This window comes from Scleropages formosus, chromosome 24, assembly GCF_900964775.1.
Source record: "Scleropages formosus chromosome 24, fSclFor1.1, whole genome shotgun sequence".
Classification (NCBI taxonomy): domain Eukaryota; kingdom Metazoa; phylum Chordata; class Actinopteri; order Osteoglossiformes; family Osteoglossidae; genus Scleropages; species Scleropages formosus.
In genome coordinates, this window is record NC_041829.1 from 3,389,688 (window position 1) to 3,406,831 (window position 17,144).

General features: G+C 44.8%; 1 protein-coding gene across 2 annotated transcripts in view; it reads right to left on the minus strand.

Moving 5' to 3' along the window:
* The window catches only part of ptprr (protein tyrosine phosphatase receptor type R), a 72,020-nt gene that overhangs the window by 15,714 nt on the left and 39,162 nt on the right, over window positions 1-17,144 (minus strand). For both annotated transcript variants that reach the window (XM_018756095.2, XM_018756093.2), the window contains 3 exons: window positions 8,452-8,641; window positions 8,015-8,099; window positions 5,638-5,717 (listed from right to left, as the gene is read on the minus strand). In XM_018756095.2, coding sequence (XP_018611611.1) covers window positions 5,638-5,717; window positions 8,015-8,099; window positions 8,452-8,641 — 355 coding nt within the window. The remainder of the gene's footprint in view (window positions 1-5,637; window positions 5,718-8,014; window positions 8,100-8,451; window positions 8,642-17,144) is intronic.

The window sequence follows — 17,144 nt, forward strand, 5'->3', positions numbered from 1 at the left end:
AATGAGTTCTGTGTCTACAATCAGTCTTTAAGTCAGATTTTGATGTAAGTCGGAAGAGTTAGGTATGGTGGGTATTAGTCAAATATTTGTCTTAGTATAACACATATCGTGTACCTTTCTATGCATAAAAACAGTAAAGAAACACTTTGGATACACTAAAACATCTTTAATCTAACAATACAGTAATAATCATACAGTGTAATGATAATAATATAATGAGATACATGTTGCTTTGGAGAAAAGCCTCTGTTAAATTAATAAATTTAAATGTAGTAATAATAAATGCAACTACAGTATTTACAATAGAGACAGACATAGAAAGATAATACATGTGACTACTGTCATGATTAACAGAGGACACGGAGAAGACTGGCAGCATAGTTTATTCAGAATCAAAGGACTACACATGTTGTCATGGTCGGGGATGGGAATATGGCGGGTCGATTGGCAAACTGAACAGAGGTGAGGATCCAAAATCGTGGTCGAGGGAGAAGGTGGTCATTATCAAAGAGACATGGAACGGGACTGGGGAATGATGAGGGACAGGACTTGAGCAGAGCGAGGGAAGTTTGAGCATGTGGAGAGGGTGAGGGGGTCTGGAGTGAGATTCTGCAACTGGGAAGAAGTGTCTTTTGTAGCCGAGTGCTCTCTCAGAGAGAGAGAGACAGTGTGCGTGCATGTGAGCAAAACATTAAAGAAACTTTAATGCTCGCTTTTTCCATTGTTCGTTCGCATTTCACCTTTCGCATTATTTACTCTTTAGTTTCAGTGGTGATCATTTCCTTTTTCTTGGATGCATCACTATCACTTGCATCACATTTACACTTTGGTGCCATGGTTAGGAGGGTAAAAATGAAAAAAAAATTAAAGCCAAATACAGTAACACAAGATACTGCTAATGGGAAAAGAAGGAAGTCTGTCCTACCTCGGGCTCATGTGCCCTGCCCACGAGCCAACAAACCACTGTAGAAGCGCAATGTTTTGATGCACTTTGCAAAGTAGTGCCCATTTATTATTATGAACCATTGTATATACAGTAACTCAAATTTTTAATATAATGGCTTAATTATGAAGTTTTCAGTTGATTGTTACTTAAGGGTGACAAAAAAATCAGCTTCCAGTCAGTAAGGGGGTGGTTCGTAAGTACGCATTGTACGTAAGTCGAACGTTCATAACTTGGGAACTACCTGTACTTAAATTACTCATTGATACTCATAAATTACCTATACAGCTGAGTAATTTCTACTGGAGGCACGTACTTAATTCAAGATTATTATACCAGTGGCAGGTATTTGACCCCTGGTCCTTTGAGGTGCCTCAAAGATCACTGAAGTGTTGCAAAAATTTTTGCAAATCAAATTAAATATGTAAATACATAGAGCTCATATAGCATTGTGTGGTAGCTTTATTTCTACAACAGGTATTTTATTCTGCAGAACAACTTTTTTTAAAACACTCAAACCCAAAAGGTTTTTACCCCTCACTGGTGTCAATCTGGGGATGTAAACCTGTGACTTTTAAGTCCTTCCAGCAATAAAGTCTTTCTGGATAGACCCTTTCTTAATGGACACAGGTTTACAGTTTTGCAGAGTGAAAGACGCAGGCTGTGATCGGCAAATTTTATTTCTTTATATCATAAACATGTGTGAGCCAAATAATGCAAACGTCTCAATCTAAAACAAATCTTTAGAAAATGCTACTGTGCCATTGTAACGCCCGCCAACTCGGTAACAAGCAACCCTGGCAGCTGATCAGGGTCCGGGCACATAAAAGGGCAGCCCGGACCATAGGAAGCTGCGGAACCTTGTTCAGCCTCGTTACTCACTCGCGCTCCTAGTAATTGCTCCTCGCCCTGCTCCTCGTACTCGACTTCCTGGTTTGCCACGACTCCTTGCCTGTCTTCTGGATTATGTTTCTCGGATTCTCCCTTCGGACTACGTTCGCACATCGGTTTCTCTTGCCTGTCTCCTTGACCATGTCTTCTGGATTGCCCCTTGAACAACCTTCCTGTGCTCCGCACTTGGGTCTGGCACACCCGCTCCGGGGAAACACCATGACAGCCATTAGTGTGTGAGCATAACTGAAGACAAAAGGGGAAAATTTTACTACTATGACTGCACTAAACCCACCTCAGCAAAGTACTGGAATCTCCGAAACAAGATCAATGAGGCTGAACCATCCATCCATCCATCTGTTTTCCAGACCGCTTGTCAAGCTAGGGTTGCGGTGGCAGTAGGGAGAGCAGAGAAACCCAGATGCCCCTGTCCCATGCAACTTCCTCCAGCTCAACCTGGGGATCCCCGGCCACTCCCTAGCCAACTGGGAGATATAATCTCTTCAGCAGGTCCTGGGCTGACCTCGGGGCCTCGTCCCACTTGGCTGTGCCTGGTATACCTCCACAGGGAGGCACCCAGGAGGCATCCTTACCAGATACCCGAACCACTTCAACTGACTTCTCTCAATGTGGAGGAGTGGCGGCTCTACTCTGAGTTCTTCCCGGATGGCCGAACTCCTCACCCTGTCATGGAGAGTGAGTCCCACCACCCTGCTGAGAAAACTTATTTCAGCTGCCTGTATCAGCGATCTTATTCTTTTGGCCATTACCCAGAGTTCATGACCATAGGTGAGGGTAGGGACGTAGACTGACCGGTAAATAGAAAGCTTTGCCTCATGGCTCAGCTTCCTCGTCATCACTACAGTGCAACCTGTAGCCAATCTCACGCTCACTTCTCCCGTCACTTGTGAACAAGACCCCAAGATACTTAAACTCCTCCACCTGGGGTAAATTCTCTCCCGTTACCTGAAGGGGGCATACCATCCTTTTCCGTGAGAGAACCATGGACTCAGCCTTGGAGGTGTTGATCCTCATACCAACCGCTTCACACTTGGCTGCAAACCACTCCAGTGCATGCTGGAGGCATCCATGTGATGGTGCCAAAAGAACAACATCAGTCGAGACATCATTTTCCAGCTCCCACAAAGAATGCCCTCCTGACCCCAGCTATGCCTTGACATCCTGTCCATTAAAACCACAAACAGGACGGAGACAAGGCACAACCTTGGCGGAGTCCAACACCCATATGAATGGGCTTGACTTAATGCAGAGAATGCAGACACGGCTCTCATTCAGTGTGTACAGAGACCGAATGGGCACCCCACACTCCCGAAGCACCTCCCACAGAATTTCCCAGGGAACACGGTCATACGCCTCCTCCAAGTCCACAAAACACATGTAGACTGGATTAGTGAACTCCCATGCCCCTTCAATTATCTGTGAGAGGGTAAAAAGCTGGTCCACTGTTCCACGGCCAGGACGGAATTCGCATTGTTCCTCTTCAGTACGAGATTCAACTATCAGCCGGAGCCTCCTTTCCAGTACTCTGGCATAAACTTTCCCAGGGAGGCTGAGGAGTGTGATACCCCAATATTTGGCACACACTCTCTGGTCCCCTTTCTTAAACATAGGAACCACCACCCCAGTTTGCCAATCCAAAGGCACTGTCCCCGAGGTCCATGCAACATTGCAGAGGTGTGTCAGCTATGACAGCCCCACAACATCCAGGGCCTTAAGCAGTTCCGGGCAAATCTCATCCACCCCCAGTGCATTGCCACTGTAGAGCTTTCCAAGTACCTCAGTGACTTCCACCATGGAAATGGACTCTGACATCCCCTGAAGCCTCTGGGCCTGACTCCTGTCAGGGAGGCATATCTCTTGGGTTAGGAGTTCCTCAGAGTGCTCCTTCCACCTCCTGACAATGTCTTAATTTGAGGTCAGAGTCTCTCCACCTTTGCTGAGCACAGCTAGAACGAAGCTCTTCTGAACCCTCCTGAACCTCTTTGAGGCCGACCGAAAGTCATCTTCCATGGCCTCTCCGAACTCCTCCCACGTTCCAGATTTTGCTTCTGCAACCGCAGCCACTGCCATCTGTTTTGCCTGCTGGTACCTATCTGCTGAGTCAGGCTTGTAAGTATCCCCACACTCACCTGGCCGGTGCCTCTCACCCTGTGCAACTCCTGAGTAGGAGAGAGACCACCCCCTATCGAGGAGTTTGGTTCCAGAGCCAACACTGTGAGTGGAGGTGAGCCAAACTATATCTAGTTGGTATCTCTCAACCTCTTGCACCAGTTCCGGCTCCTTACCCCAAGTGAGGTGACATTTCATGTGCCAGGACCCAGTTTCTGCTGTGAGGGTCTGTGATACCATGCGCCACCCTGCCCCCTCCTGCTGCCTGAAAGGCATTGCGCCCAACCCCCATGGTGGACCTTGCAGGTGGCGGGCCCACATGGCCCCCCATGTTGCCTTTTCGGGCTAAACATATTCTATTATTCACATTCAGGGCTGACACTGAATTCCTTACTCAACTTTCAGACTTCCAGCAAAAGTTTCATTAGCTATGTGGTTGTTATAGCGTTTGAACCAGGTTTGTTTGAGACACATTTTATGTTAACGTACACGTTTATATCAAATTCTGCCAGTGAATGCAGAAACAGCGGAGAAAGGACTGACAGAATCGCTGTTCATAATGTATGACTAATGTGACATGCAATGTGTGCTGTGCCCATAAAAGGCATTGAAAGTTTTTGTTTTGACTGCTTATATTTGTGTGTAACCTCGTCTGTCTCCATGGTAACTACTGTTTCCCAAGGCGCACTTAGGGTATTGTCACTGGTGTCAAAGGAAGACGTGTACTGTGTCATAATGTTTAGTCCAGGGTGTGAAAGAGAAAATGATTATTCTGAATTTCCTGGATCAGGAAGCAGCTCTTTGTAAGGAAAAGGCTAATGGCTCCTTAGTCAACATTTTACCAACTCTTTTTATTGGTTACTGCCTTTGAAAATACACTGATTCTTAAAATCTCTTGAATTTATCTGCACTACAATTACTATCAGATGTAAGAAGCAAAAAAAGTGTCATAAGAACATTGTAAATGTAGATGGACACTTACACTTCCGGACACAGTAACGTGAGCAGATAAACCCAGTACTTTGGCTTAATAAAGTCAAAATTGCAATTTCTTTATTATGACACTAGATGACTTTAGGTGGTAAAAGTTACACACACTGAAGCTGCTACCTAGCTGCATCATGAAATATTTTACTAATACGTAAACAGCACTTTTTAATAAATCTCTGAGAATTTAACCAATTCTTCATTTCATGCCAAAATTTTTAGCTGAAACTAAGTCAAAGCCCCATGGCAGAAAGTAGTTGATTAATTATTGTGACATATTGTAGCATTAAAAAAAAGATTTTATAATATATTATATATATGTAAACATACATATATGTATATATTTATATAGAACAAAGGGGGTGCGGTGGCGCAGTGGGTTGGACCACTGTCCTGCTGTCCGGTGGGTCTGGGGTTCAAGTCCCGCTTGGGGTGCCTTGCGACGGACTGGCGTCCCGTCCTGGGTGTGTTCCCTCCCCCTCTGGCCTTACGCCCCTGTGTTCCCGGGTAGGCTCCGGTTCCCCGTGACCCCGTATGGGACAAGCGGTTCTGAAAATGTGTGTGTGTGTGTGTGTATATAGAACAAATATATATGAATTCACAATCTGAATGATTTTGATGTTTTATATATAACACATGTATGGCTGGATGACCCTGGAATGCAGGAGTAAGAAAAAAGAACTTACTCTGACGTAGTTGGCATTGATATAACTGCTGAGGGGATCATACGTGTTCTTGGTCTTTAAGATCACTCTGGAATGAGGATCTATGAAACAAAAACATGATTCATTCATTCAGAGGAAAAAGAAATCCTGTGACAAAGGCAATTTGTTCCACAATATTCCAATGACACTTTTTCAGTAGGCAAAGTTTGATTTTGCAAAAATACACACAAAAACCGGCAGACGATGGTGCCATCAGATGCTACTGACATGTACAATACATTTATAAGTGTTTATTTGGGCGGCATGGTGGCACAGCAAGTAGCGCTGCTGTCTCACAGCACCTGGGTGGTGTGAAAGAATGTGGGTTCAATCCCTGCTCAGTCGGTGTGGAGTTTGCATGTTCTTCCTGTGTCTGTGTGGCTTTCCTCTGGGTACTCTGGTTTCCTCCCACAGTCCAAAGACATGCTGTTCAGATTCCTCCATAGTGTGTGAGAATCACAGAGAGAGAGTGTGTGTTTCACTGATGTATGAATGAGTGACCCAGTGTAAGTAGTGTATCTAGCAGTGTAAGTCACTGTGGTGAATAAGGTGTGTAGGCTAGTAACACTACATAGAGTTCATTGGAAGTCACTTTGGAGAAAAGTGTCTGCTAAGTGAATAAATGTAAATTCATTTAGCAGATGCTTTCCTCCAAAGTGACATACATCTCATGGAAAATACAATGTGTTCATTACATTAGCAGGAAGAGAGATAGATGCAGATGTGTTATTCTTAAGTGCAGTTCATTTGTTTCTTTCACCATATGAACCAATGTTCATCACACGAGTAACTGCATAAAACCTTATCACAATAGCCATGATTCCTGATCATCTTCCTAGTAATAATTTTTTTGAGAAATATATAAACGTGTGACGTGTGTGAAAGGTGTCAGGAGACGGGAAACTATATAAAAGCCCACAAGTGCACTCAAAATTACGTTCAAAATTAGTAGCTGGATTGATGCCGCTACTAAATTTTTTTGTTTTTTAAACAGTTTTAATGCTTGTGTCCATTGCACATGCTCCTTGAAGGCAACTGAATCCAAATCTCCTGTTTTTGAATTAGATAGACATTCTGAGTGTTTCTTGACGTAAGCCCAACATATTTTGACAAATCAAAACTTTCTACTTCTCCTGGACTGAAGCCTGCTTGTATTTTTAACACCATTTTGAACTATTAAAGAGTTCTTCAGCAGACTGGCCAGGAGGAAGCTACACCCACTACAGGAAGACCTGGCATGTAACCCCCTATCGATGGGGCCACGGACACCTCCCAGTGACTGAACTCCAGACAACAAAGAAAGCAAGAAGGAAAAAGAGGGATGGAGCCAAACTGCAACAGTCTGATGTGTCCCTTTGGGGTATGTTCCTGATCAAAAAATATTTCTGAAGAATGTGTAGACTTGTGTGAACATGAGTGTACTTTGTGTCGCCCTTTGCACATAGTGGTAGCTAAGAGTTCAGGTCACAATGGTTTAGCTTTCGGTGATTAAACGGTTCACTTGGAGCTCTGATACGGTACAAGGTGTGTTATCTCGATTTTTAAAATTCGAGCTGCAGAAAGCTCCACGCCCGGACCGAGGAAACCTTTTGGCCGCTCTCCTTACACAAAGCCGAGGGGAAGGAACGGCACAGCTCTAAGCGCAGATAAACTCACAGAGCCGCAGTGGAGGAAGCGGCCAGACCAGAAGGGAAGCTGATAACGTTCGAGCACAACGGACGGTTGATTGTTTAATTAAACAATCTCACCGGAGTGAGCCTGGGGCAAGAACGGTCTGTTCTCCTGCGAGGTGCATTGTTCTTGCAGGGTCTCCTGAGCCAATGGAAAGTACACTTTACCCGTGGGCGAACTTTGACCCCGCCTGCTTTGGGCGTCAGGGCCAATCAAGCTCTTCCCCCTGTGCTGAAGACATGGTTTCATTGCTCGTGCTCCTCAAGGGAAGTGACCTGATTGGTCAGGGAGGCCACCGATTGGAAGAAATCAGAGCTGGGCGACCTCAAGGAGGAAACAAGGGTCTGACCCTTGACCTTCGGGAAGGTCAAGTTGGGTGATAAGGTGTACAATGCTCCTTGGGCTAATGGTAAAGGAAGGCCAATGCTCGATAACTCTCTCCGAAGAGTAGATGAATGATGGGCCACCTAATTGGCAGCGAACTCACTGTCATCTGTTCATTTCAACCACAGACGGTCACAGACATGAAGGTGCTTAGGGCTCAGTGGCAGTTAAAGCTGTGCAGGAAGCTCCCACTTGCTGTGCTAACAATGCAGCTTCTCAAAATGACAGAGACATTTGAGGAATGTGTATTTAACACGCAATATATGTATACGATAAAGACCACAGTTTTATGTATAAAACTTACTTGGCAAAATGCTTCTGTATCTGTTTTTGGTTCCATGAGTTGGAATATCCAGTTCTTTTGGATCCACAAAATTCATTGGGATTTCCTGCACAAGTGCACACATGACCTTCATTAAGAGACGCACACAAAGCAGGCGCATCATGTTTGAAGAATGACAACATATGCAGTATTAAATACAAAGAATAAGAAATTGGCAGAAATGAAAGTAAACAAGGAATGTTAGGAAAGTGCGAATCAACTTCTGTTATTATCAATTAAAAATTACTGCAATGGTTTGAAACAAGGTAACAAAGTCAATGTGTCAACAGCATTTGACTCCATTGCGGGAGTTTGTTGAACATAAAGTTTCACTGCACTAAGAACAGTGAACTGTTGAAAATATGAATGGGTAATACCACACTGTGCCCATGATCGTGGAAACTGGTCTGACTTCTCACCGCAAACTCGGCGTGAAGGCTCTGAGTGTGCAGCACAATGTCATGGAGCTGCTGGCGGGTGAGGGGGCGCCCGGCAGACTGCAGGTACTCCGTTGCCGCGCTCTCACGACCTGGGGCCACCCCGCTGCTCAAAGGTTCCACAGAACCTAGGGCACTCATGTCCAGGACCAGGGAGACGTTGGAGCCTCGCCTGCAAAGAGGAGATCAGAAGGAGGAATTGATGGACCTCTGAAATCTGACTGACGAGAAGCAATGGAAACATTAATCCATATAACTGTACTAGTGGGAGGGGTAATACTGAACACTGCTCGTTTCCTCTTATTGAGGGCCATCTGGTCCGAAGATCAGACATGACCTCCATAGGTCCGTATGATCAAGGTAGAGCACAGTAGAAAGATGGTCAACCGCAACCATCTGGGATCATGAACCTAATGAACATTCATTCCCTTCCATCCAGCGATTGGACCACTGAGCACAAGACTGAATCATCTTGGACTGAGATAATGTCCATATGCACTGTACAAACCACTACACACTTCTCCAAGAGTTTTACCTTACCACCTCCTTGAAGTGGCCATTGTTTTCAGTTTCCTCTATACTGGGATCTTTTTTAAAATTTCCTCTGGAAAATGTACTGCGAATCATTTTTTACAACCTGCTTGAGAAATGCACTATATGAAACAAAACTTGAGTGATGAGTTAAAAGATAAACTATTAAACTCCGGCACAGGAGGGCCACATAGCTGGTTTCGGCCAAAGTTGTCCTACAAAATTTAAAAAGTAGCTGCTAAAGTGACAGGTTTAACATGGACAGTGCAACATTTGATAAAATTTCAGTGCTCTGGATGACCAATCCCTCACTAAGACAGTTCTCATTTTTGTATGCAGAATTGGGAAAATTCACATATGTGTACAAAATGTAATTTCCTGCTGTTCAACTAAGCTCAATCAGTGCTTGAAAGGCTATGTTTAGACTTCCTGTATATGATCACACCCCATTTGGCACCTGTCTTAGTCGCCCCCCTGCAAACCACCACCCTCCCTTCAGCAGCTGACCTATGACCCTGTGTCTCTAATCAGGACCGCTTTCCTGCAGATCCCCCAGGGCTGGTGTCAAAGCCCTGCCCATAAGGGACCATCCAAGCACCTAGCCCAGCGCACTGAGAGGAAGATATTAATCAGCCTGGACAGGGCCTGGCTGGCGTTGAGCGTGGGACCAGGATGCTGTGGACCTTTATGAGTCCCTGCTGTCTCTTTCCTCCCCCACATGGCCACCGGAGAACTGAGTACTTCACTAATTAATGTCATAGTACATGACATTGTACACTACCTGAAACACACATGCTTGCAGAAATCTGGACAGAAGAAACATTTCATGTAAAATATACATTAAACATTTATACATTGAAACAACCAATGTCAGCAACCGCTTGTCCCAAGTGGGGTTGCGGCGAGCCAGAGCCTTACCCGGCAACACAGGGTGTAAGGCCGAAGGGGGAGAGGACACACCCAGGATGGGATGCCAGCTGCCGCAGGGACCCCTGAGCAGGGCTCAAACTCCAGACCCGACATACAGCGGGCACTGGTAGATTTAAAACATTTCATGTAAAATATTTATATATTTGGGGGGAGCAGTGGTGCAGTGGGTTTGGCTGGGGCCTGCTTTGTGGGGGTTCGAGTCCTGCTTGGGGTGCCTTGTGGTGGACTGGCCTACTGTCCGGGGTGTGTCCCCTCCCCCTCCAGCCTTGCGCCCTGTGGTGCCGGGTTAGGCTCTGGTTTGCCGCAACCTCAGTTGGGACAAGCGGTTGTGGACATTGTGTGTGTGTGTGTGTGTGTGTGTGTGTGTGTGTGTGTGTACTTATATATTCATTTGCTGCTTCTTTCAACAGCGACTTAGTGATTTACCCATTTACGCAGCTCGGTAATTTTCACTACAGCATTCAGGTTAAGTACCTTGCTCAAGGGTACAAAAACAGGAGATGGGATTCAAAGCTGGATCCTTTGAGTCCAGAGGAATCACCCCTAATTATAATCCTACCTCCCTGGAAAAAGTTCAAAAACTAATCACAGAATGATGAGTAAATGTTAGAGACTGGGTTGCTTGTGGGTTGCTGCGCCCAAAAAGAGACAAGGCGGAAAAAGAAGTGGCCTTTAAAGAGGCGCCCTGGACCACACCCGTCACAGCAATCAGCGCTGCAGAAAGAGCAGGAAGTACTCCACATCCTGGGCAGGAAGAAGATGTACAAACAGCCCTTTTCAACCTTCTCCCTTTAATCAGAGCTCTGTGAAGCTCATGATAAACACTGTCCCTCTGAGGGCCCCTGGATGCGCCGGGTGTCCAGGTCACACGCCTCATCCTCACCAATGGTAAAAAGAGACTTTCCAGCACTGCTCAAAACGACCATTAATGTGCAAGAATGACTGCCTCTAGCGTGCTTTCCCTGCGGACTTAAAACATGTCACGATTTTGAGATGGACCCCTATCTAAGACCTTCACAATGCCTTCATCAGCTACAGTATGAAGCGTGCAGGAATGTGCTACTGCATGTCAAGTGCAATAATGCTCCTGTGCAAGGCCTTATGTTGAATGCATAACAATATGTAGTTCTGAACAAGAGTATTTATGATCCATCCATACATCCATCGTCGACAACCGGCTGTCTGGCGAACCGGCGTCTTACCCGGCAACACATGGCTCAAGGTGGCACAGCGAGTAGCTCTGCAGTCTCACGGTGCTGGGGTGGTGTGAGAGGACATGGGTTCGATTGGCGCTTGGTCTGTGTGGAGTTTGCATGTTCTCCCTGTGTCTGTGTGGGCTTCCTCTGGGTGCTCCGATTTCCTCCCACAGTCCAAAGACATGCTGTTCAGGTTCCCCCATAGTGTGTGAGTCACAGAGACAGAGTGTGTTCCACTGATGTATGGATGAGTGACCCGGCCACTGTAAGCAGTGTACCTAGCAGTGTAAGTCACCTTGGTGAATAAGGTGTGTGGGCTCATAACACTACATAGAGCTCATTGGAACTTGCTTTGGAGAAAAGCGTATACTAAATAAATAAATGTAAGGCTAAAGGTGGAGGGGACACACCCTGGATGGGACACCAGTCCATCTCAAGGCACCCTAAGCAGGGCTTGAACCCCAGACCTGCACCACAGCGGGCACCACCTGAACCTGCCACTTGTTTATGATTATACTGGTAATGGGAGTACATGTTTGCAGCTGAACATTGGATGTTTTCAGCTTCCATCTCAGTTGTACTTCAGAGCAGAGGTAGGTACTTAAAAACAATAAAAGCACTATTGAAAGAAATTAACTCAAATGTGATTTTTCCAAAAATCTGAGTAGAAGTATAAAAAGGTATGAAGTTTCGATTAAAAAGTAAATATTCTGAACAAGTAGCAATATTTACAGCTTCAATATACAGTTTTAATTTATTAAAATGATTATATGTGTGGGTGCGGTGGCACAGTGGGTTGGACCGGGTCCTGCTCTCCGGTGGGTCTGGGGTTCAAGTCCCACTTGGGGTCCCTTGCAACGGACTGGCGTCCCGTTCTGGGTGTGTCCCCTCCCCCTTCAGCCTTACGCCCTGAGTTGCCGGGTAGGCTCCGGTTCCCCGTGACCCCGTATGGGACAAGCGGTTCTGAAGGTGTGTGTGTGTGTGTGTGTGTGTGTGTGTGTGATTATATGCATCTTTCCAATAAGAAATTTTTAAAATTATTCATTATTTTTATCAGTTATTCATTATTGCTGTGCCAGTATAATTAAATGCTATCAATTACACTATAATATACTATTATACAAATAGTGACACCATTATATAGAATAAATATAAAATAAAAGACCACAGTGTATTAGGTACTATTGCATACATCCATTTTCAATAACCTCCCGTCCAGTGCAGAGTTATGTTAGTCTGGAGCAGATACAGAAAACTTAAGATGCGAAGCAGGGTAGAGCATGGACAGCATGCCAGTCATATTGCAGGGCACCTACCTATTATTGTTAATCACTAATCAGCTGATGTCTTTGTACAAAGTTTGTATACTAAGTGACTTAAAATTACCCAGCTATATAACTGCTACATAATTCTAATGGGACGATTCAAGGTAAGTACTACTTTCCATTCCATTCAATTTTGTTTACGGTTTATACCATTTATATGGGTAAGAGGGTATCTATAATGGAGCAGTTGAAGGTAAATGCACTGCTCAAAGGCAGAACAGAAGGTTCCGTAATGGGATTCAAAGCGACAATCTTTACGTTAAGTCATTGTCCTCTGCCACCAGGCTACTGACACAGCAAAATAAAATACAATAACTGAAAGTAACACTATTAAAATAAGTAACAAAAGAAAAAGGCTATCCAGTTTAGATATTTGAAATCTGAAAAAAAGGTAGAAACCTGGAGGGTTAGTCACATTTTGTCACGTTGCTTTGCTCAGTCTAGCTGACTTGATAGTTACCCAACTAGGCAACCGTTCATTTAGTACATAAAAATGAGACACTGGCAACCTATTGGCATAATCTTTTACGGCTGATTTGTTGCAGCTATCAAATCAGTGTTTAACGCAGTTCTGAACATGAGAATTTATGATCAATCCATCCATTGTCAACAACCACTTGTCTGGCGAGCCGGAACCTTACCCAGCAACACAGGGCTCAAGGTGGCTTATCCGACGGCAGGGCTGCAGTGGTGTGGTGTGGAGCCTATCCTGGAAGCCTAGGGCAATAGGTTAATTAGGGTACAACCCACACAGGATGCCAGTCCCTCACAGTATAGCCAGATATTACTGGCAATTTCAATTTACCAGCCCCCTGAAAAAGGCCTGCCTTTACGCTGAACAGGGATTGAACCTATGTCCAATGACACAGCCTAGGTGTTGAGAGACATCTGCGTTACCTGTTTTGCCACCTCTAACATACCTACGTCTAAATAATATTCCATTGTGACTTATATAAGTTAAAGAACAAATTACACAAATGATAATAAAGTTGAATTCTCAGAACAAAAAAAAATGATTAAACTTAAACATGATATATCAGTTATACATCAGTTCTTCTGAACGTGGATGAGAAGAAGTGTCAGTTGAAGGAGGGACAAAACTCAGCAGTAAAACCTCATTGCGAGGAATTAACTGTTGTTCACACACCAATGAGATCCAGAGAAGAAAAGTGACACTGAAGATGTGTTTCAGTTCGGTTTCCGATTAAAGTGATGATTAGTTTTAAGAAAGGTTAAAGCATTAAATCGGAAAAATTCTTGCAACAAGATGGCAACAGAAAAGTAATGAAGTAATTTTTGCCACAGATGTACTCCAGTAAAAGTATTCATACCAAATATTACTCTAAAAAGTACAGTTTTTCCAGAAATGTACTTGCTCTAAGTCCAACAAATGGACACATGTAACTTACTACCCGATTTCCAAACCAAGTTTATAATTTTATGCATTCCATTGCAAAGAAACAAAAATGCATATTTTCAGTCAGGATGTTGCGTGATGCACCCAAGAGACGGATACAAACACACCACATTGAATCCTCCATATGGAACATCCTGGGCATTGCAACCAATGTGGTACTGATAACAGTGTCAATATTTTAAGAGTATTTTACTGTACTCCACCTGACTGTACTGCGGTCTGCACCGTCAGTGCGTTCTACCCCAAAATTTAACCCAAAAAGGCCTCTTGGACAACACAACACAAGTTCTCATTTCCTCACTGGGAGTGACATGGGTTAAAGGGGCATGCAGGGGGATCATTCTAAAAGTAGACAATGAAAATTTAGAAAAAAAAACGTTACTGTGCGACTATGTGCAGATTTATGGAATGACTTTCACGTGGTGGCAAAAGATTTACTTGCGTATCTCAAAGTGAATACTTTTCAAATACAGGTATCCCTCAACCGATGGGCTCTATCCGAAATGTCAATAATGCCTGTTGACCTTTGATACACAATTTTTGATTTTTGGAACAAAAAGCTCGCAGGTGTAACAAAATGTATCCAAAGCACGTGCAAAGAAACCCCGAAAGTCCTACGTTACGCGAGTGAAGCAGAGGTGCAGTAACGTACTGTATTTTCCGCTTGTGCGTCCACATCCCTCCATCTCTTGGTGTGTTCAGAATGTGGTAGTGTTGCTTTGAATGAGCGGCGCACTATGGGAAGTGTATGAAATTCCACGTGTGTCTCTGTCGTATTCGGCTGACATTTAATGGAGCGGTTGCGGAGACAGCAGAGCAATTAGCAGGAACAAGTCATCTCATTATCTTTTGGTTGTGTACGTGTGTTTTAGCAGTAGTGCACTGGGATTTCGAGTGCGGTCTGGAAGCAGGACAGCAAAGGTAAAAGGTGTAAAGCACTTTTCCATTGTTTTCTGAGGTTTGCTTTACAGGGTTCTAGTGAAATTTGGGCCAAACTGTGTGGGACTTGGGCTCAGAACGCATTATAATTCCCCCCATGTAAAACAATGGGAAACAGGTTCGGTTTCCGAAATTCCCATATCCACAGAAAGAGATTGATTTTGGAAATCAAGCAATGCACATACAGCATGTACCTGGATTATTGTATGAAAAACCTTCCCGTGCAGCAGGGTGGGCTGATATACTGATACACTGCGGATGGGACCGATCGATCGATCAACTATCAAAACAGGGGGGTAGCAGGGCTTTGTGCAAGTCTCGGAACAAATTGACTGGGTAACATTTCACAGCATTCTTCCCTGGAGTGCTTCATGAACATAAAGGATGAACATTTTGCTCCGTTGCATTTCTCCCTTCAACAGCACCCCCCTTCATTAGCGCTTACACAAACGATCCAGCCTACTTTTACATAACTTGGACCTGCTGTTATTACTTTATCATCAGCCTTGGCTTCCTGGACCAGCTGCTTACTGTGAATTACAGTTTCCTTTGTCCTACTTTGCTTATTATGTTTTTTTCCCTTATAATCACATCCTTGATAGGCCTCTTCCTCCCCCCCCCATAAACAACATATTGTTTCGCCCGTTTCGTAATTTATCAGTAGAAACAAGACGCAGAAGAAATGTTCTCATACCTAGTAGGGGTCATGAGAGCGAGCTGGTGGACACACACTCCTCAGTCCTCACGTACACCACTACACACCTGTACCCTCACTCAGCCGAAGTCATCCTTATGTAACCGTGGTCAAATCCGGCTCTTTGGATCCATCTTTGCTTGCGTGAAGCCAGGGGTGTAACAACTCCTCATGTATCGAGGGGGCAAGAACATTACCAGCAGTACTCAGTGTAGTTCTTCATTCTTCAATACTGGGAGGACAAATAAGGTTGAATGAGCAGCGGTGGGGACACACTCTCCAATCGCTTCACTTACGTCTATGCTTTAACCGTGTCTCAGAAAGGAGCCCCATTTGCAACAACCCCAGATGGACATGGTGGTGGCATCCCATCCAGGGTGTACCCTGCTCTCAGGACAGGCCACGTTAGTGTGATTCCCACGGTAAGGGAGGGTATGGCTGTAGTTTAGAACACGCACATCTTTGGATTGCAAAGAGGGAAAACATACAAATTCTTGGCCTTGAACCTACTTCCAAACGCACGGCTCAGGCAGCGTGAGCAAAATGCATCGGCATAGTGCTGTTGTGCCACACGCCTTAGGGAATGTGGTTATTGGTCGTGGACAAAGCAGACAGTGCTGAAACACACACACTGTCTGAAACCACTTGTCTCATGCAGGGTCACAGGGAGCTGGAGCCTACCCCGGCAACAGAGGGCGTAAAGCTGGAGGGGGAGGGGACACATCCAGGACGGGACGCCAGTCCGTCACAAGGCACCCCATGCGGGACTCGAACCCCAGACCTACCAGAAAGCAGGACTTGGGCAAACCCACTACACCACCATGCCCCCCGGTGCTGAAACGTGCTGCATTAAATACAAGAAAGAAAGTGACACTACTTACATTATGCTAGATGTATTGGTTACTCAGATGCTAAGTGAAGCATATGATGTACAGCTGTTGTCAGCTTCCCTCGAGTGGCTCATTACGTTACACAGCATTCATTAGAGAATGAAGAAAGCCGAGGCTCTGAATAGGTAAGTTCACTTATAATTTGTATGTGTTGCACATGAGGATCATTAATGTGAACGAGAATGAAATGTTAAAGGCAAATCCCAGTAAGTGGAGTGCTGAAGTTTAGGGCAAGAACACACACCTGTGGTCTTCAGGGGCCAGAGTGTTCAAGGTTTTAGCAAACACACTTAAATCTGGAACCTGAACTACTTGCTTTTATGACATTATTAAGGTAACTACAGCACTGTAACCGTTAAACCACTCTCACTCACTTTCGTTAACCGCTTGGCCTGAGCAGGGTCGCAGCAGTCCAGAGCCTGTCCCAAAATCACTAGGTGTAAGGCTGCGGGTGGGGGGGTGCATCCTGAACTGATATCAGTCAATCGCAGCGTAATACCAGTTAAGTGCTGCAGAAAGTCCAAACACACAGGAGGAATGGGGTTCTGCACCCTTGTTGTGGTCGAGTGGGGGTTCAGACTGTAGAAGTTGATATAGGAATTGATGAACTTCTGTTCTAAGCAGGTGGACAACAGGTCAAGTCCTTGCATTTCGTTACACAGCTCACAAGCATGCGGTGTTTGTATGGAAGTTACTCGGCCTTTACAGCGTTTGCACTGCTCTTCAAGATAACCTGGGTGGCAGAGGTAATCT